The following is a 20,361-nucleotide window of genomic DNA, read 5'->3' on the forward strand; positions in this document are numbered from 1 at the left end:
AGGATTAGGTATTAATCCTATAACCCAAGTAGGGGCCAATTAGGCCCAAGTTCGGACTGGTTTGGGCCAAGTTTGGAGCCAAACCAAGTGAGCTGAAATAGTGAAAGAGGTGGCACCGCCCCAGCCAGGAGGTGGCACCACCTAGGCTAAGCCTCCCAGCGAGACTGGGCGGTGCAACCTCCCCAGCCAGGAGGTGGCACCGCCTGAGCTCAGTCTTCGAGCAAGACTGGGCGATGCAACCTCCCTGACAGAGAGGTGGCACCGCCTGAGCTCGGTCTTCGAGCTCTGGCAGAGAGGTGCAACCGCCTCAGTCAAGAGGTGGCACCGCCTGGGCTCAGTCTTCGAGCTCTGCCAGGCGGTGCAACCTCTCCAGTCAGGAGGTGCAACCGCCTGATCCCGGAATTCCGGGATTTGATCGTTTTGAGCTTCAAATTTGAACTAGGTTGGGGCCTATAAATACCCCACCCATTCAGCACTGAAAGCAAAGAACACACACTCGAAATCTTGCTATCTTTCTGTGTTTCTTAGAGCTCAAAACTGCTAGTTCTCCTCTTTCTATTCTTCAAGTTTGAGTTGTAAAGAGAGGAGAGAAAACTTCTGTAAGGGTTGTCTCCTAAGCCCGTCAAAAGGAGTGAATCTGTAAGAGGGTAGTTGGCCTTCGCCTATTGAAGGAAGGCTTCTAGTTGACGTCGGTGACCTCGTCGGTGGAGGAAGCCAAAAGTGGAGTAGGTCAAGACTGACCGAACCACTCTAAATCTCTGGTTTGCTTTCATTTTGAGCACTTTATCATTACTGCAAACCTCCTACATAGCTACTGCTCTCTGCGCTTTTACGAACAAGTTTCTAAGTTCTGTTCTTTTCAAATCTGCATCCAGACATAAATCGGTGTTTTCGTATGATCTCTACATTACGGTTTACACTTACGTTTTGATTCTATTTATAACTGTAAACTGTCTTCTGCGCTTTTACGAACGAGTTTCTTTGCAGTTTACGTTTACGTCTTGATTCTGTTTATAACTGCAAACTGATTTCTGCGAACGAGTTTCTTTGCAGTTTACGTTTACGTCTTGATTCTGTTTATAACTGCAAACTGATTTCTGCGAACAAGTTTCTTTGCAGTTTACGTTTACGTCTTGATTCTGCTTAGACGTAAAACTGTGTTTTAGACGTAAACTACTTTTAAACGTAAAACTACGTTTAGACGTAAAACTGCGTTTAGACGTAAACTGCGTTTAGACATAAAACTACGTTTAGACGTAAAACTGCGTTTAGACGCAAACTGCGTTTAGACGTAAAACTACGTTTAGACGTAAAACTGTGTTTAGACGTAAAACTGCGTTTAGACGCAAACTGCACTGCGCTTAGATGCAATCTGAGTTTAGACGTAAACTGCGCTTAGACGCAAACTGCGCTTAAACGCAATCTGAGCTTAGACGCAAACTGCGCTTAGATGCAAACTGCGCTTAGACGCAATCTACATTTAGACGCAAACTGCAAACTGCATAAATTGCGCTTAGACGCAAACTGTGTTTAGACATAAACTGCACTTAATCATAAGTAATCTTAGAATTGGCTTTTGCATTAAAATAGTTTTTATCGAACGAACGCAGCTTTCGTTTTTAATCGCTGAAAGATTTCCGCTGCACTAATTCACCCCCCCTCCTCTTAGTGCTCTCGATCCTAACAATATCCTCATGTACGACTACTGTAGAAGCATGGTGCAAGTTACAAACAACTTTGGCAAATCGCTCACGTACTCGTATGCTCGGACTTCTCTCCAATCTGATGAAAACAAAACAAGAGGGAAGTACTATTGCTGATTATCTACAAACTATCAAAGTTATCATCGATGACTTAGCTTTGATAGGTCATTCTCTCAGTGATGAAGAAGTCCTAATCCATACCCTCAATGGCCTAGGAGGCGAGTACAAAGAACTGGCAGCAGCTCTTCGGGCACGCGACTCACCAATATAATTCGAAGAACTTTATGATAAGTTGATCGACTATGAGACATATTTGAAGCATGATGATATGTTTCCAGGACCACCTATTACAACTCAGGTCAATCAAAAATCCAAGAGGAAGAGCAACCGGTACAATAAGCACGTCAACAACGGTCTGGCTAAGCTGCCTCCCAGCCCTATAGCTCCCAGACCAAACCCCCCTCATCCATATCAAGGTGGTAACTTTCATAATCCTCAATCGTCGCGTCCTGACTTCACAAGCCACCAACGAGTCGTTTGCCAACTATGTGATAAAGTCGGACACTCTGCGAAAGTTTATCGATCTCGCCCCAGGCTCCCTGCTCCATCACAGTGGCCTCAGGCAAATTTCATGGCTACTCCAACTCCTACCCAACCTAATTGGATTGTGGACTCGGGCGCCTCTCATCACATCACCTCTGATCTTCAAAACTTGTCCATCCACAACAACTATGACGGAAATGAAGATATCATCATCGGTGACGGTAAAAGAATTCCTATTACTCATTCTGGTTCCTCAACGCTTAGTTCACTTACCACAACTTTTACACTCGATGATGTTCTGTGTGCACCTAACATTAAAAGAAACCTCATTTCTGTTTCTCAATTCTGTAAACAAAATAATACCTCAATTGAATTCTTTCCTAACTTTTTTCTTGTCAAGGATTTGAGCACGGGGGCATCCTTGGTTCAAGGCCAGAACAAAGATAACATTTATAAGTGGCCATCCGCTTCGCAAATTACCCTTCTTACTACTCACTCTTCAGTCGCAGCTCCGGTTGATGTATGGCATCGTCGTCTTGGTCATCCCTCCCCTTTTATCCAGCAAAAATTACTTTCTCGTTATTCTCTTCCTATCTTGAAAATCAATAGCACTGTCAGTCATTGCGATGCTTGTCTTTGCAATAAAAGTCATAAACTGCCTTTTGAGACAACCTCCATTTCTTCCTCTAAACCATTTGAAATCATTTATACTGACGTATGGGGCCCTGCCCCAATTCCTTCTTTTGACAAGTTTCGTTTTTATATCATTTTTGTAGATTATTTTACTAAGTACACATGGTTATATCCTCTCCACCATAAGTCTGATGTTTCCATAGTATTTACCAACTTTCGAAAGTTGGTCGAAAATTTTTTTCAATCTTCCATTAAAACGATTTACTCTGATGGTGGAGGCGAATATCAAGCCCTCATATCTTGTCTCTCTGCTTGTGGTATACAACACCTCAAGTCTTCCTTGGAGCCACTCCAATCAGTTGGAGTTCTAAAAAACAATAGACGGTTGCACGATCTACAACTGAAGCTGAATACCGTACCATCGCCACCACCGCTGCTGAACTCAATTGGGTCACAAATCTGCTCAAGGAACTCAACGTCAACTCCACGGTTATTCCTACAATATATTGTGATAATATTGGCGCTACCTACTTATGTGCCAATCTAGTGTTCCATTCCTGCATGAAACACATTGCCATCGACTTCCACTTCGTGCGAGATCAAGTTGTCAGACATCAACTCCGTGTTTCTCACATACATACAGCTGATCAACTAGTAGACTCACTCAGAAAGCCTCTCGCTCGGAAACCATTTTCATCTCATCGGTCCAAGATCGACATCCTTGATGGAAGCTCAATCTTGCGGGGGCATGATAAATAGATAAGATTTCCTCAAGGCAGTTGAGGAAATCTCTAAGTAGTTGAGAAAAATCCTCCCTGCTGAATGTGTATAACCTCCCTACTGAGTGTGTATAAATTGCTATCAAGAGCTCACTATCAAATGTATTAGCCAATTACATCTTATACATTTCATAGTTTCTTTTACAATTTCTATCTTTCTATCTTCTTCGTTTAATTCTTATCACTTTTTACTTGGGCATTGATCATCTTTATGGAGACCATGAAGGCATTGTGGTTTGGGTTAACATACTCCATCTCTTCTTTTTTGAAAGTTATTTTGATGCCTTTTCCCAATCTCAAGTGCTTTTTGATGGTGGCTTAGGCATAGGCCTTGCGCTTAGAGGAGCTATCCACTCTCGATACAGGTCCACCAATGATCATATCGATTTTTCTTTCTATCAGACCTTATGGGCAGGGTGAAAGTTCTTGGGGTTTTCAGATAAACCTCCAAAAGTGCCCCTAATGAATGAGTTCTTCAATCTGCTCCTTCAAATCATAAGACTCCTCCATGTTATGACCATAATCTATGTGGAAGCAATAATACTTTGACTTGTCCTCATCGGTTGTAGGTCTTTTCTCTTTTATTTGTAAGCATATCTTGGTTCTTGTCATGTTTAGGGGCATTGACCTGGACCTCGGGTGAGATATTTCAAGTAGGCAATGTTTCCTCCACCGAGGTGAGCTCAAGGTCGGCATTAAAGATGGTTCTTGGTGTGGCGTTTTATGCATTTCTTTGCTCTTACTTGAGATTATTGCTTCCACAACTATGTACTGGTTAGCTCTTTGGAGGACCTCGGGCACTGTCATCGATGGCCTCTCTACCGACAACTGGAAAAAGTGAGTGGGCCTGAGGCCTATTATAAAAGCTTAAATCATGAGGGATGGGTTGGCCTCCTGCATGCCTCAGATTTTACTAATGAACCATGTGATGAAATCGGAGAGGGTTTCTTCCTCCTATTTGAGCCTCAGCAACATCGGTGTAAATGACCTCGGGCATATGTTCTCGAGGAAATGAAGCTTGAATTTTTTGTGAGCTAAGTAAAAGAACTAACTGAAAGTGGCATTAGGCAGTTGTGCCACTCTCACATCGAGCCCCTTAGCATCGTTAGGAATGCACGACACATCAAAGGATCTGAGGTGCCGTACAAAGACATATGAGCGCGAAAAGCAATAATGTGCTATACTGAGTCGGAATTGCTATCAAAAGCTTCTAGTGAGTGAAGGCAAAAATTTGTTAGGATTAGTTCCTCCTAGATGTTATGAGTGAATGGGGAGTGGCCCTAGATGGAGTCATCCGAACTTTCCCTTTTGAATTGGTGGAACTCCCGATGTATCTCGTCTAGGTGTTGGTTTATTTATCATAGTTGGGCCCTCAAGGAGTCGTCCATTGAATCTGCCAATTGGATCTCTAATTTGAGTAGGGCTAGGCCCTGATATGCCTACATGCTGAACTACACGATCAAGGAGCGGGGTGCTCCTTCCTACTGGTCATAGGTGCCCTGCAAGCCAATCACGTAAGTGATGGCACGTGTGACATGCTACGTAATCATTTTTTCTTATTATTATTATTAATATTTTATCACTATATGCTGCCTATTGTATATATTATAATGTCCTTGGATCTGTGCAATGAGAATTAGATCAAGATTATGATAATGACACTAATTCGCCTATAAATATAGACCATAAATATTTTCGATCATAGATTACTTAAAAAGAATATCGAGATAAATAGACAAATCAGTGTGCTATATACTCATCCATGTGATGGAGGTGATTGGTCTCATAGCTGCTCGTGTGAAGACACCAGGGATATAATATAGTTGCTCATTGAAGAATGAGTTTACTAAATGATTCCTTCACGGAATGCTGGATGATTGATAATACCTCATTGTTAGACAATAGTTTCATAGTCTTAATTGTGTGTCTGATCTTTAGACTTGAGATACCAAAGATGTCCTGTATGAGTATTCCACTCTTTGATACTAGACTTATAGGTCTCGACGTTTCAGATCTAGCATAGCCATACATCGAGAATGGTAGCCAAACTCACAAGGGATGCCAAGTGTTGATAGATGATTATCCGCACTCAATGTCATCATAGGAATGTCCCATATATTCTTGGTCAAGCAAATCCTTAGCTAAGGTCATACGGATTGAGAGAGAAATGCATTCTTTGAAAGAATCCAATTAGAGCAAGACACGAGTAGATTATGTATGGCCTAATAGCACTATGCCCGATATACGATATATAGGACATTAGATAGATAATGGATTATAGATAAACGGTAATTGAGAATTGACATATCCAATAGATTGGATCCCCTTGTATTATCTGGAGACTATTGTATAGTGGCCTAGTACGTCTATAGTTGATGAGTCAAATGAATTATTATAGAGATAATAATTCACTAAGTCAGAAGGATTTCTGATAGGTGCAACTCACAACTAGCTCGGTATTGGGCCTAGAGGGTCATACATATATGATAGGTCTTAAGATGAGTAGAGGTTTGAGATATCCATTGAGCCTATATCTTATTGGATATCTATTAAGCCCATATATTATTGGATCTTTTAAGTAAGACCCAATAAGCATAATTAATGATTATTGGATAGGGGTTCATTAATCCAAGAGGCTAGGGTTGTTGGATAGAAATTCAATACCCAATAGGGTAGGAACATCTATAAATAAGAGGGAACCAAATAGGCCAAAGGCTAGACTCCTTTTGACTGCCACCTCCTACTCTCCTCCCTCCCTCTCCTCCTCAATCAATAGCTCTATTTGGGGTGTATGGACAACAAGAAGGGCTGGCCCATTCTTGATCTTGATAGAGTCATATGGTGTGCAAAGGAGAGGAAGATCACATAGCGAAAGGTGGAGCGTCATCACACGACCTATTATGTGGATTATCGTTAGAGAGAAGAACATATTATCTCCTTTATCTATATATTTGGATATATGTTTTTAGAGATATATAATCTCCCTAAGTATATCATCTCACATATGTTAAGCAATTTTCGATTTTATGATTTTTCACACACCAATTTTCTCACAACGATCCGATATTGAAACTATGGGAACCTATTTTGTTTTTTATTTTTTCGCTATGCGTATAATACTCTATTAAGGTTTTCCAAAACTTTTGTTGGTAGCTCAACGGGCTGGGGATGGTCCTAAGCTGCCAGCACTAGATCGGGGTGGGGAATCCTAACAGGCGTGAGTGCCACCAGTGGTTGAGACGTCATTTGTGGCTAAGATAATAGCATGGTCTATTGAGCTAGCTAGGGCAAGAGCGGGGCAATTACCTATATCATACCCATAAGCATCTGTACTTAATGGGTGAGGTTCAAGAATACTTTAGTGAGAACAATCAAGTGTCTCATATTCATCCCCGAAGGTGAAAGTTTGGGGTCATTGAGTAGATATCAGTAATGCCCCAATGTATGAGCGGAAGTGAACGTATCCGCTTAGGGAAAGGAGGGTAGTTGCCTACCATGTGTAAATATGCTATAGGTTGGGGGTAGAGTCTCTTCATTAGAGCGCTCGTTGAGAGGGTTAGTGGGTAAAGTTTCATCTAGTGCATTATTCAGGAATCTCCTTCTAGTGCAAAAATATTAAAGGAAAGTTCCATCGACGAATAAGTCAACCCGACTTGGTCTTGACCTAAAGGCACAGAGACCTCCACGGATCTCTTTAGGTAGCCCCAAATGGCTAAGATGGCTCCGAGGTGGTCTTCATGTGGCTCCGAGGTGTTCGAAGTGGAGTTTGACTTCTCGAGGAGGTTCGTAAGAAAGCATGTGCTTAGAAAGGATCTGACCCATGGCACCGGCACCGAGCGTCGACTTTTATACCCTTAATGAAATATTTCTTTAAAGTATGTGTTTTCTTTTCGACATAAACATAAGTGCAAATGTGCACGAGAAACATGAATACAATTAACCAGTTAAATAAAGCGAGCTCCAACCACGATATAAGTTGAACTCGGATGACTCTTTTAAGAGAACCCGATAAAAGGTGATATTAAATTTATCTTAAGGACTAATATTGATGACTGTATCCTTATCAGTGGAAAAGAAAACCTTTATAATAAATTAGCTGCTATCAATGAGGCTATGCTTCATGCCAAACAGGAAGGGATGAAGACGCTACATGTTGAGCTTGATGCAGAGGTGACTGTTTTTATTCTACAAAAGGAGGTTGATCCTCCATGGATTGTGGCTTGTATGATTTTGGATTTTAGTGAGTCAATACCATAAAACTTTTGTTGAACTCTGTGGCAATGTAAGCAAGATATATCTATCCAATAGTGGGTGGTCTAGTGCTGAGCTCTGCATATAATCAATCCTTTATTGACATTAAAAGTTTTCTGATAGTGGATTTCTATCCGCATTTTGGAGAATTTTGTGGAACACTGGTTCGTCGCTGTTTTATATTGTTACAGTTATGATTTTTAGGTATTTTTCTGTGATGAATCTGAATGAATTGCATAAATATTTGTGGGAGCTGAAACAGATGAATTGGAGGAAGACAGGATTTTATTTGTAGAACGTTTGTGGTTCCTGAATGACCACCAAATGATACGAAAAAAGTTGTAGAGGCCTCCTGAGAAAGCAAAAAGTGAAGGTGGCGAGACTGAATTCGACTACAACAAGATTGAAGGTGACTACAGTGGGACGGAGTTGATAGTTGATAATGCCCACCGTGGTGGTGATAAGAAACATTTAGTATATTAGAGAAGAAAAGAATACCAAATGAAAAAATTAAAAATTATGGATATATTTTAAGAATTTTTAAAAAAGGTTTTTTTTAATAAAAATAACCTAATTTTCTTTGTTCGAAACTTGAACTTTCATCATCTGAGAGCAAGTGAGGTCACAAGAGAGCCTCACTTGTTGATTGCAAGCAAGATTATTCATGTTATATGTAGTCTAAACAGCATTGAGCATGTCAAAGTGGAAATGTCAATTTCAGCCAAAGGTACTCTAAGTTGGCTTTTTATTAACTTTACCTCATTTTTGAGTGACAATCCGTTTTCAATTGGAAATTACACAATTTTATTGCAGCAATACGAACTGCTCCATCGGTATTGGTAGTATTATCTAATGCTAGGTTATAATAAGATTTGGTTATATGGATTTTTTTTATTGCTATTGAGATTTATAAAGAATTATATCAATAGGTCTCTTTCCGACAATCTCCTATTCATTATGTTATCAGTGATGTAAAGTAATTCTCTATATTTTTTCGTCCAAGCTTGGGATTAGCTTCGATAGTATTTTCGTTGTGTTTGAACTGTTGGTATGAAATATTTAATCTCAAATGAACGATAATATCATTAAACTCCAATGATCAAAAATATTTAATTCTAAATTAACGGTCCCAAATTAAGGAGTAACGATACTTCTGTAGTCATCTGCTGGTCATCGTTGCAATCGTCAGTCCATTGAGAGCAATCTTTCACCATGATGAGCACAAGACGGAAATAGCTTTCGTAAACCACCCATTTGCTTTCCTGCTCGTGTTTAGAAACCCAACTGCATGGACCCTACAAGGGTCTATGGCAATAAATGTATCAGTAACGAGTAGCACTACACGAGAAGCGTCGATTTAGTTTCAAGCGTCCTTGGCAACGATAGAACCAGGTGGCCTACGACTCGGTGACCGACGACCAAATCATACGCTCCACGTGAGCTCCCTTCATTCCAGGCCGAGCCATGCACATTGCACGCGGCCGAGCGTCCGGAGGCGAACCCGCTTCGTTCTCTCTCTCTCTCTCTCTCTGTCTCTCTCTCAACTCTATAAATATCCGCTTAGCCATTCACATTGCATCACACATCCATCTCCCGCAAAGACCAGAAGCCAAAGCGAAATGGCCATCAGAAGAGTCGAAGCCTTCCTCTTCCCACTTCTCCTCCTGTTACTCTCCTCCAGCTGCCTCTTGGCTTCATCCTCCAAATCTGATCCAGAGAAGAAGCGTTGCGTCATGGAGTGCAGAGGCATTCCGGAGCAGCAGCAGAGGAAGCTATGCGTGCACCGGTGCTTAGACCATTCCGGCGAGCAAGAATCTGGAAGAGAGCACAACCCTTACTACTTCGGACGGCGGAGCTACCAGCAGTGGAGCAGAACGGAGCACGGCCGTTTGGAGGTGCTGGAGAGGTTTGCTCGGAGATCCGACCACTTGCTGGGCGTCGACAACTACCGCCTGGCGGTGTTGGAGGCGGAGCCGCAGACTTTTATCATGCCCTGCCATTGGGACGCCGAACAGGTGGTTTACGTAATGCAAGGTATACCAGTCGATGCATGCAAGCTTTGATCAAAGCCCACTGGTCTCTACGTACGTAATGTCATGGCCGTCACGTGCAGGGCGTGGGACGATAACACTGCTGCACGAGGAGAGGCGAGAGTCACACGATATCAAGAGAGGAGACATCATGAGGGTTCCGGCGGGGGTGATCGTGTATGCCATCAACAAAGCCAGTAATGAGAGGCTCCGAGTCGCCATGCTCCTCCACCCAGTCTCGACTCCCGGGCAGATTGAGGTAGATTGGATTCAGTGTACTCCTTTGGATTAGGTCCTCGGCGCAATGTGAAGGACTCATGGTTTCTTTGACGTAGGAGTACCATGGTGCAGCCGGGAGGAATCCACAGACCTTCTACACCAGTTTTAGCAACGAAGTACTGGAAGCTGCCTTCAATGTCGGTTCCGATCTGCTTCCATCTCTATTTTCTCAGCGACTCTCCCCCCTTTAGGACTTTAACCGTACTGTGTTTGATCTGTAGACTCCGTGGGATAAACTAGAGAGGATGTTTAGGAGCCAGCGGAAGGGGGAAATCATAAAGATAACCGAGGATCAGATCAGAGCATTGAATGAATCCAAAACCGAGAGTTGGCCTTTTGGACTCTCAAATGAGCCATACAATCTGCTGGAGAATAGCCCTTCTCATTCGAATGAGCATGGTCAACTACACGAGGCCACAGGTAACGAGTGCGAGATGCTCCAGGATCTGAATGTGGACGTATCCATTACTAACATCAGCGAGGTGATCTCACTCCTCTCTTTTTTTGCACTGTTATATGCACACTGTAAGAGTCGTTCTCATCATTCATCCTCTGCGGTTGTTATGTGTAGCGATCAATGATGGCTCCAAACTACGACACCCGGTCGACCAAGTTGGCCATGGTGGTGGAAGGAAGAGGCTACATCGAGATGGCTTGTCCCCATCGCTCCGCCGAGCGACGCAGAACCCAGGAGGAGACGGGATCCCAAGGAGAGCAGCGCGTCCGCTATCGGACCGTGAGATCGCGAGTCTCCCGTGGGTCGGTGTTCGTGATCCCCGCAGGGCACCCGGCGGCAGTCGTGGCCGCTGCTAACGAAAACCTTCAGGTCCTCTGCTTCGGGATACGGTCGGAGAACAACCGGAGGTACTACCTCGCGGGGAGGAACAACGTGCTGAACAGACTCGACAGGGCGGCGAAGGCCATGGCCTTCGGGGTCCCGGCGGAGGAAGTGGAAGAGGCGCTCAATGCGCAGCCGGAGAGCGTGTTCATGCCCGGTCCGGAGCGCCGGCGGGAAGAAGAAGAGAAGTGGCGGCAGCTTATCTTCAAATATGCCGGGTTGTGAGTGAGCTGTTGAGCTTGTGGGTAGGGAATCCTGTTTAGGTGAACGAGGATTAGTGCGAAAAGGATAAATTGGGGCACGGACAAGTGCTTCTACAGTTCGAATAAAGAAGTCACATACTTTGCGTGCTCCAACATGTGTTTCTACATGTTGTTTTGGTGATCAAATCCGCTTCTACAGTTTCCGCTGCTCTTCCCACTTCAGCTACATGTGGTTTTCACTGGTTGCGAACTGATCGTGTGTTCACGTTTGACGTCCCTTGGAATGCCAAAGTTTGAAGATTTGATCATCTGCGGCCAGTGGCATCTTCCAAGAAGAGTATGAATGTTGCTAGAATATGATAAATTCTTGTCGAAGTCACACTAAACAGCAGTATAATAAACAAAAATGATATAAATTTCAAACCATATTAAGTATAACGTATCAAAAAAATATAAGGGAAAGTTTTAAAATAATTATGTGTGTGTGAAAAATTATCACAAAATATTTTTTTTTATAAATAACCAATTTTGTCTCTAGCCTTACATAGCCCTTGTGTTACCCTTGTCATGCTCACCTACAACCTTGTGCCACCGTATATCACCCCGCATTGCCCTTGCTCTGTGAGAAAGGAGGGGGCATGAGGGCTACCGTCTCATGCAACTCTTGCATGAGGAAGGAGGGGGTGTGAGAGTTGTCATTGCTCCCACAAACCTCATTGGCCTGTCCCTGCACGCCTTGTCTGCAGCCCTCGCATGAGGGAAGAGTAGATGCAAGGGTTGTTACCACCTCTGCAAACTCCAGTAGGCCTCATCGGACCCATCGCCCATAGCTCTTTAGTGAGGAAGGAGGAGGTGCGAGGATCGCCATCATCTCCGCGAACCCCACCAACCCCTCCCATTTGCGTCTTGCCTATAGCTCTCATGCTAAGAAGGAGGTGATATGAGGGTTGATACAAGGGCTACGGCATGATGGATCCAAGAGGAAGAAGCGATGATGCAAGGCGAAGCCAATGGTTTGTTCGATGAAGATAGAGATAAGATGATCTTTTTATATAAGTATGGGTGCTTTATAGAAAATTTTCAAGACTAAGAGATTTTTCTTAAAATTCACTCTAGTTTAATAAAAAATTATAAACAAGTATTTGTTTAGAAAATATATAAATTAAACTATAAAATACTAAAAAGAATATAAGCGGTAAGCAACATAATATAAAGAATATTACAAGCATACACAAATTTAAATAACATAAGTACTAAATAATAGAAAAAAATATAAATTGACGAATGAGTCAATACGGCTTGGTCTTGACCCGAAGGCATAGGGACGTCTATGGATCTCTCGAGACAACCCCAAAATGGCTAAGGTGGCTCTAAGGTCATCTTTGTATAGTTTTGAGGTGCCTGAGGTGGGGTTTGATTTCTCAGGGGGTCCCTGCATAAAAACAAATGTCGAGAGGAGTTTTTCGACCCGATATCTCCGACACTTAAGTAAGTCCTGAGGTTTATATAAGATGTGAAAGGTCCTTTGAAAAGGGTCTGACCCCTAGGGCAAACACCGAGAATCGATTTTGATACTTAATTGGTCGAGGGACTATTCTATAATGACCTCAATATCTCCCATTGGCGTTTTGTCTATGGGGGCGACAAAAGAGAGACAAGTCCGTACAACCTCCTATGGACTCTTGTCCGTGGAGGTCGACAAGCTATAACCACCACCATGTTAACGATAGGGGAGAGACGATCGACCCTTTTCTTCCACATCGGCATTAGTTGGCAAGTGGAGATTTATTATTAAAATATTCCCCATCAATTGTCCCCCCTGAAAGCATGCTCTGGGGTTCCGATCTGGGAGGTTCGAAGTGTGGCATTAAACTCATTTTCCTTTCCTCTATGTGAGTTGAGCCTTCTCAATCCTCGTGTCTTGGGCACATTTGGCCCAGGGTCTCCATTATTGTGAGCCTAGTGATGTAGATCGAGCTTTCCCAACTCACATGCCTCGGACACATTTGGCCTAAGGTCTTCGCCGTGGCAAATCTAATAGCTGATAGTCATAGGTACTCAACAAGCCAATCACATGAGTGATGGCACGTGTGACTTGACACAGAATCTTTTTGCTTATTATATTTTGACATTTATCACTTTATATTAACTATTGCATATATATATATATATATATATATATATATATATATATATATATATATATATATATATATATATATATATATTATAACGTCCTTGGATCTATGCAATGGGAATCAGATCATGATGAGATCACAATAATGAGATCAATTCACCTTTAAACACAGATCTTGAATAATCCCGGTTATAGGTTACTCAAGAGGGACATCGTGATAACCGGACAGACTGGTGTGCTATATACCCGTCTATATGATGGATGCAGCTGGTCTCATAGCTGCTCGTGTGGGGACACTAGGGATACAGTACAGGTGCTCATTGGAGAATGAGTTCACTGATTGATCCGCTTACATAATACTAGATGGTTGATGATTCCTTATTGTCAGACAACTATTCCGTAGTCCTAGTGGTGTATCTAGTCTTTAGACTTGAGATACCAAGGATATCCTGTATGAGTGCTACACTCTTTAATACCAGACTCATAGGTTTAGATGTCCCAGATCTAATACAGTTGGTCATTGGGAGTGGCAATCGACCTTACGAGGGCTATTGAGTATCGATAAAGGATCATCCACTCTTGACATAATGAAAGGAATATCCCATGTATTCTTGCTCAGACAAATCCCTGGCTAGGGTCATTCGGATTAAGAGAGAAAAAGTTCTCCGAGAGAATCCGATTAGAGCGAGACTCGAGAAGAAACCGTATGGATCTGACAGCACCATGCCCGATATATGGTCTCTGGGATATTGGATGGATAAGAGACTATATGTATACGATAACTGATGACAGACAAGTCCAATGGATTGGATTCCCCTATATCGTCTGGGGACTACGGTGTAGTGGCCTAGTACGTCCGTAGTCGATGAGTCAAGTAGATTATTATAGAGATAATAATTTACTAAGTTAGAAGGAGTTCTGATAGGTATAACTCATGGCCGGCTCGATATTAGGCCTAGAGGGTCACACACATATGGTAGGTATTGCGATGAGTAGAAATTTGGATTTGAGATATCCGCCGGAGCCTCTATCTTATTGGATATCCAATAAACTCCTGAATTATTGGATCCCATGAACGAGATCCAATAAGAGCCTATGAGAGATTATTAGATAGAGATCCACTAATCTAAAAGGCTTGGGTAATTGGATGCAGATCCAATACCCACTAGGGGAGGATCCATTAGGGTTTGCAAGGGACCTCTATAAATATGAGGGATTCAGTATATCATAGGCTAGAGCCTTTGCTTGCCTCTTCTATTTTCCTCTCCTTCTCTACCTCAGAGCAGGCCTAGAGATATGGATTGAGCTTTCCCGACTCACATGCCTCAACCACATTTAGCTCGAAGGCTTCGATATGACAAATCTAGTAGTGTGGGTTGGGCTTTATGAACTTACATATCTTGGACACACTTGGCCTAAAGTCTCCGTCATGGTGGACATTGCTGGCGTGGGTCAGCTTTTCTCGACTCACATGTCTCGAGCACGTTCTATTGGGAAATTTGGAGTGATAATACATATACGGTAGGAACATAGAAAATCAAAATTTTAGAATTTTTTGCAGAAAGAAGGTTTTATCGTTATGCGAAGATTAGTGTGCAAAACCCGTGAAACTAAAAAAAATCACGCGTGTTAAGGGATGAGTGTTACCTAGAGAGATTGAATATCCCTGAAATCCTATAGATCTATGGGAGAGGTTGAAGGAGGTAAACTATCCTCCTCTTTAATTGTGATTCACACGGTAGGGGCTACGAAGACACCCCTCAAATCGTAGCATAGATCTCATCTTCGCATGCACCACGCAATCAAGAAGGGGCTAGCCCTTCTTGCTGTCCGCATGCCTCAAGTAAGGGCAACTAGCTAAGGAGGAGAAGGGGTGAGGAGTTTAGGAGGTGGCAGCAAAAAAGAGGTCTAGCTTATGGCCCTTTGTTTCCTTTATAGAGGTTCCTTGTCAACTTAACCCTAATGGATCCTGCCTTATTGGGTACTGGATCTTCATCCAACTATCCTAGCCTCTTAAATTAGTGAGTCTCTACCCAATAATCTATCATTAGCTCTTATTAGGTCTCATCTATAAGATCTAATAATTTAGGAGCTTATTGGATATTCATTAAGATATGGACTCTAACAGATATCTCATATTCGAACAACTATCATAAGTTTATGACTCTCTAGGCCTAATATCAAGCTGGTCATGAGTCATACCTATCAAAATTTCTTCTGGCTTAGTGAATTATTGCTCCTATAATAATTCACTCGACTTAATGACTACCGATATACTAGGCCACTACGCCGTAGTCCCTAGATGAGACAGGGGAATCCAATCTATTAGACCTATCTATTCTCAGTTACTCTATACCTACAATCCCTCGTCTATCTAATATCCCAGAGACTATGTTCCGGGCATCGTGCTATCTAGCCCATATGATTTCTACTAAAGCTTCACTCTAATCGAATTCTCTCGGAGAACTATTTCTCTTTTAATCTGAACGACCCTGGCCAGGGATTTGTTTAAGCAAGAACACATAGGATATTTCTCTTATGACACTAAGAGTGGATGATCCTATATCGACACTCAATAGCCCTCAGAAGGTTGGCTGCCACTCGCAATGATTGGCTATGCTAGATCTGGAACTTCCAAGTCTATAAGTCCAATATCAACGAGTTGAGTACTCATATAGGACATCTTGGTGTCTCAAGTCTAAGGACCAGATACACCATTGGGACAACGAAATTATTGTCTAATAATGAGGTATCATCAACCATCCAGTATTCTGTGAGTGGATCAATCAGTGAATTCATTCTCCAATAAGCACCTGTATTGCATCCTTAGTATCCCCACACGAGCAACTATGAGACCAGCCGCCTCTATCATATGTATGAGTATATAATACACTAGTCTATCTGGTTAACTCGATATCCCTCTCGAGTAACCTATGATCAAGATTATTTAGGATTTGTGTTTAAAGGTGAATCGGTCTCATTATCATGATCTCATCATGATTTGATTCCCATTACATAGATCCATATACATCATAATACATATAATAAGCAATATAAAGTGAGAAATATGCCAAATAATTAATAAGTAAAAAGAATGTATATCTTATCACATGTGCCATCACTTACGTGATTAGCTTATAAGGCACCTATGAGTAGCAATCTCCCACTTGACCTAAAGCCATTCACATATGTCTGATCCCCATCAGACCCCTATGATGCTCAAAGATAATCTGAGATAATGACTTCGTTAGTGGATTTGCAATGTTATCTTCATATGGAACTCTTTCCACTAGTACATCTCCTCGGGCCACGATTTCTCTGATTAGGTAGAACCTCCTTAAAATATGCTTAGACTTCTGATGAGGCTTAGGTTCCATCGCTTTAGCAATCACCCCCTTGTTATTGCAATATAAGGGAATCAACTTCTCGCTACCTAGCATGACTCTCAAATCTATGATAAACTTCTTCATCCAGACTCCTTCCTTTGCTACCTCTGTTATAGTGATGTACTCCGTCTCTATGGTCGAGTAAGTAGTAGTATCTTACTTGGAACTCTTTCAGCATACTGCTCCTTCATTCAGGGTGAACATATACCTTGAATTAGACTTGCTATTATCGACTTTAGACTGGAAACTCGAGTCTGTGTAGCTCTCAACTGAAGCTACTTTCTCCATATATCAGTAAACGATTCTTAGTCCTCAAGCGCTTAAAGATATACTTTACTGCCTTCTAATGTTTTAAACTTAGATATGCTTGATATTTGCTCGTAACACTTATAGTATGCCATATATTATTAGGCTTGGTACATAGCATAGCATATATGATAGATCCTATCACTGAGGCTAGAGTATCCTATCTATGTCTGCCCTTTCTTCAAGAGTATTTGGGGACATATTCCTAGAAAGTGATATCCTATATCTTATCAGTATGAGACGTCTCTTAAAATTTTCTATACCAAACCTTTTGACATTGGTGTCTATGTACTTAGACTAGGATAAGCCAATCATCCTCTTGAATTTATCTCTAGATATCCTAACTCTCAAGATATAGGATGCTTCCCCTAAGTCCTTCATAGAGAAATATCTAGATAGCCAAGTCTTTATTATGGAGAGCATTCCTACATCATTCCCAATGATTAGGATGTCTTTCACATATAGCAACAAAAAGGTGATAGTGCTCTCACTTACTTTCTTATACACACAAGGCTTATCTTCATTCTTAACAAAGTCATAAGATCTTATTGCCTTATCAAATATTATGTTCTAACTTAGTGAAGTTTACTTTAGTCCATAAATAGACTTAAGCAACCTACACACATTATTTGGACTTTCTTTGGACATGAATCTCTTATGCTATATCATATACACCTCCTCCTTAAGGTTATCATTGAGGAACAAAATTTTTACGCCCATCTACCAGATCTCATAATCATAGTGTACTGTAATAGCCAATATAATTCGAATAAATTTTAGTATAGTTATGAGTGAGAAGGTTTCGTCATGGTCAACTCCTTGCCTTTCACGATACCCCTTAGCCACGAGCCTTGCTTTATAGTTCTCCTCCTTTCCATCTACTTTAATCTTCTTCGTGACGATCCACTTACAACCAATGGGTATAAGACCCTCGAGGTATCAACTAGGTTACAAACTTTGTTGGAGTATATGGAATCTATTTTAAAATTCATGGCTTCTTGCCACTTCCCAGATTCTATACCCATAATGGTCTCATCGTAGGTTTGAGGATCAATATTCTAAATATCCTCTCTTCTAATATGTCCCACATATCTTTTAGGAGGATGAGATACTCTACTGAATCTACGTAAAGTTGGAACTTGTGTGCTAGGTATATGAATAGACTCTAGTTGCGGAATAATGCTTGAGCTATGTTCTCCAACCTCACTCAACTCTATCATGCTCCCACTACCTCCAACAAGAATGTGTTCCTTCTCAAGGAACACTGCCCTCTTGACTACAAAGACCTTTTGGTTCTAGGGGTGATAGAAATAATACCCACAAATTTCCTTCGGGTATCTCACGAACTTGCACTGCTCCGTCCTAGATTCTAACTTGTCGAGGTTATGTCTTTTGATATGGGCAGGGCAGCTCCAAATCTTAACAACCTTAAGATCGGGCTTCTTCCCTTTTCATATCTCATATAGTGTATACACTACCGACTTAGTCGGAACCCTGTTCAAAAGGTAAGCTGCAAACTCTATGGCCTATCCTCAAAATGAGATAGGTAGGTCAGCAAAACTCATTATGAACCATACCATATCTAACAGTGTGTGATTCCTTCTTTCGGACATACCATTTAGCTAAGGTGTATAAGGAGATATCCATAAAGATATAATGTCATAGTCCTTGAGGAATTGGGTGAACTCTATACTCAAGTACTTATCTCCTCAATATGATCGAAGAGTCTTGATACTCTTTCAAATCTGGTTCTCTATCTTATTCTTATATTCCCTGAATTTCTCGAATGCCTCAGACTTATATTTTATCAAGTACATATGTCCATATCTAGATAAATCGTTAGTGAAAGTAATGAAGTAGGAGTAACCACCTATGACCTGAGTTGACATGGGACTACATACATCGCTATGTATTAGTTCCAATAACCTAGTGGCTCTCTCTCCAATTTCACTAAATGGAGAGTTGGTCAGTTTTCCATGAAGATAAGGTTCGTAAGTTGCATATGACTTATAATCAAATGGATCTAAGTATCCATCATTCAGTAGCTTTTGAATCATTCCCTCATGGATATAACCTAGCCTACAATGTCATAGGTATGCATTATTTACTTCATCTCATTTACTTTTAGACACACTTACAATCATGATATGTGGAGTAGTGTCTAGTATAAATAAACCATTATGCAATGTTCCTCTAGTGATAATCTTATCATCCAAAATTATTGAACAACCACTGTTTTAAAAAACTAATTTATATCTACTAACTGTCAAATATGAAATAAAAATAATATTTTTGATAATAGAAGGAACAAAGTAACATACATTCAATGTAATAATAGCTCTACCAAGCAGATGTAGAGTGACTTCACCAACTACCACTGTAACAACTTTGGCTCCATTGCCTACTTTGAGGTCCATCTCACCTCTCGCTAATTTCCTAGGTTTGCTAGAACCTACAATGAATTACAGATTTGATAAGTACTACTGATATCCAATACCCATGTGTTATCATAAGAGTTTGACAAATGAAGACTGATCATGAATGTACCTAAAGCTTTTCTAAGCTTTTGTTTCTCCTTATCTGCAAGGTACTCTTTATAGTTCCTCTTCTAATTCTCATCTTAGCCATAGTGGAAGCACTAATCTTTGTCTTTTGTTGGGTCCTTTTTAATAATTTTTTGCTTTACTCGATTTGCCCTTGCCCTTGCCCTTACCCTTCTTATCGGACTTCTCTACCTTCCTTTTCTTTATGGTCTCACCAGCATAGGGAACTAGTTTCTCTTTCTAAATAGTGCCATTGAACTTCTGGAATACAAGAAGTTTTTACTCCAACTTAGAGCAAGTCTTTAATAGTTTTGGTTGCCTTTAGGATTATATCGTCTTCTCCATCATCTTTGTTGCCTACTCCTCTAAGTCACAAAGGTACAACACCATGTACTACCTACTTTATTCCTTAGTCGAACACTCTTGTATTGATCCGAAGTCCTCCACTTTCAGCTATCTTGATGAGAAGCTCGTTGACACTAGTCTTATGAAGTTTCCTAGCCTCTACTCTTCGGCCTTGTCTCGGTACTTGGAGTTTGCTTTTGCATTATCTACCTCCTTAGCTTTTTTCATGACCAAGCACTCATTGAGGGATCGATGACTTCATGGAAGTCCCACATCTGTGGTATTATAGCACTGCCATGCCCATGACCCTACTATTTGTCACCTCCCATCTACATCCTTTTCTTTGCGATTGGTAGATCTGCCTCTATGGCATTGTGGCACTCTT

The 20,361-nt window shown here is 41.4% G+C and overlaps 1 protein-coding gene across 1 annotated transcript; it reads left to right on the plus strand.

Moving 5' to 3' along the window:
* Nucleotides 1-9,513: 9,513 nt before the first annotated feature.
* On the plus strand, nt 9,514-11,360 carry LOC135645093 (vicilin Cor a 11.0101-like). Its single transcript, XM_065163165.1, has 5 exons — nt 9,514-9,943; nt 10,023-10,198; nt 10,275-10,355; nt 10,440-10,700; nt 10,790-11,360. Exons 1-5 carry the CDS (start codon nt 9,529-9,531, stop codon nt 11,279-11,281), a joined length of 1,425 nt encoding a protein of 474 aa, XP_065019237.1. The 5' UTR covers nt 9,514-9,528; the 3' UTR covers nt 11,282-11,360.
* The last annotated feature ends 9,001 nt before the right edge of the window (nt 11,361-20,361 follow it).

Source organism: Musa acuminata, chromosome BXJ3-8 (assembly GCF_036884655.1).
Source record: "Musa acuminata AAA Group cultivar baxijiao chromosome BXJ3-8, Cavendish_Baxijiao_AAA, whole genome shotgun sequence".
NCBI lineage: Eukaryota > Viridiplantae > Streptophyta > Magnoliopsida > Zingiberales > Musaceae > Musa > Musa acuminata.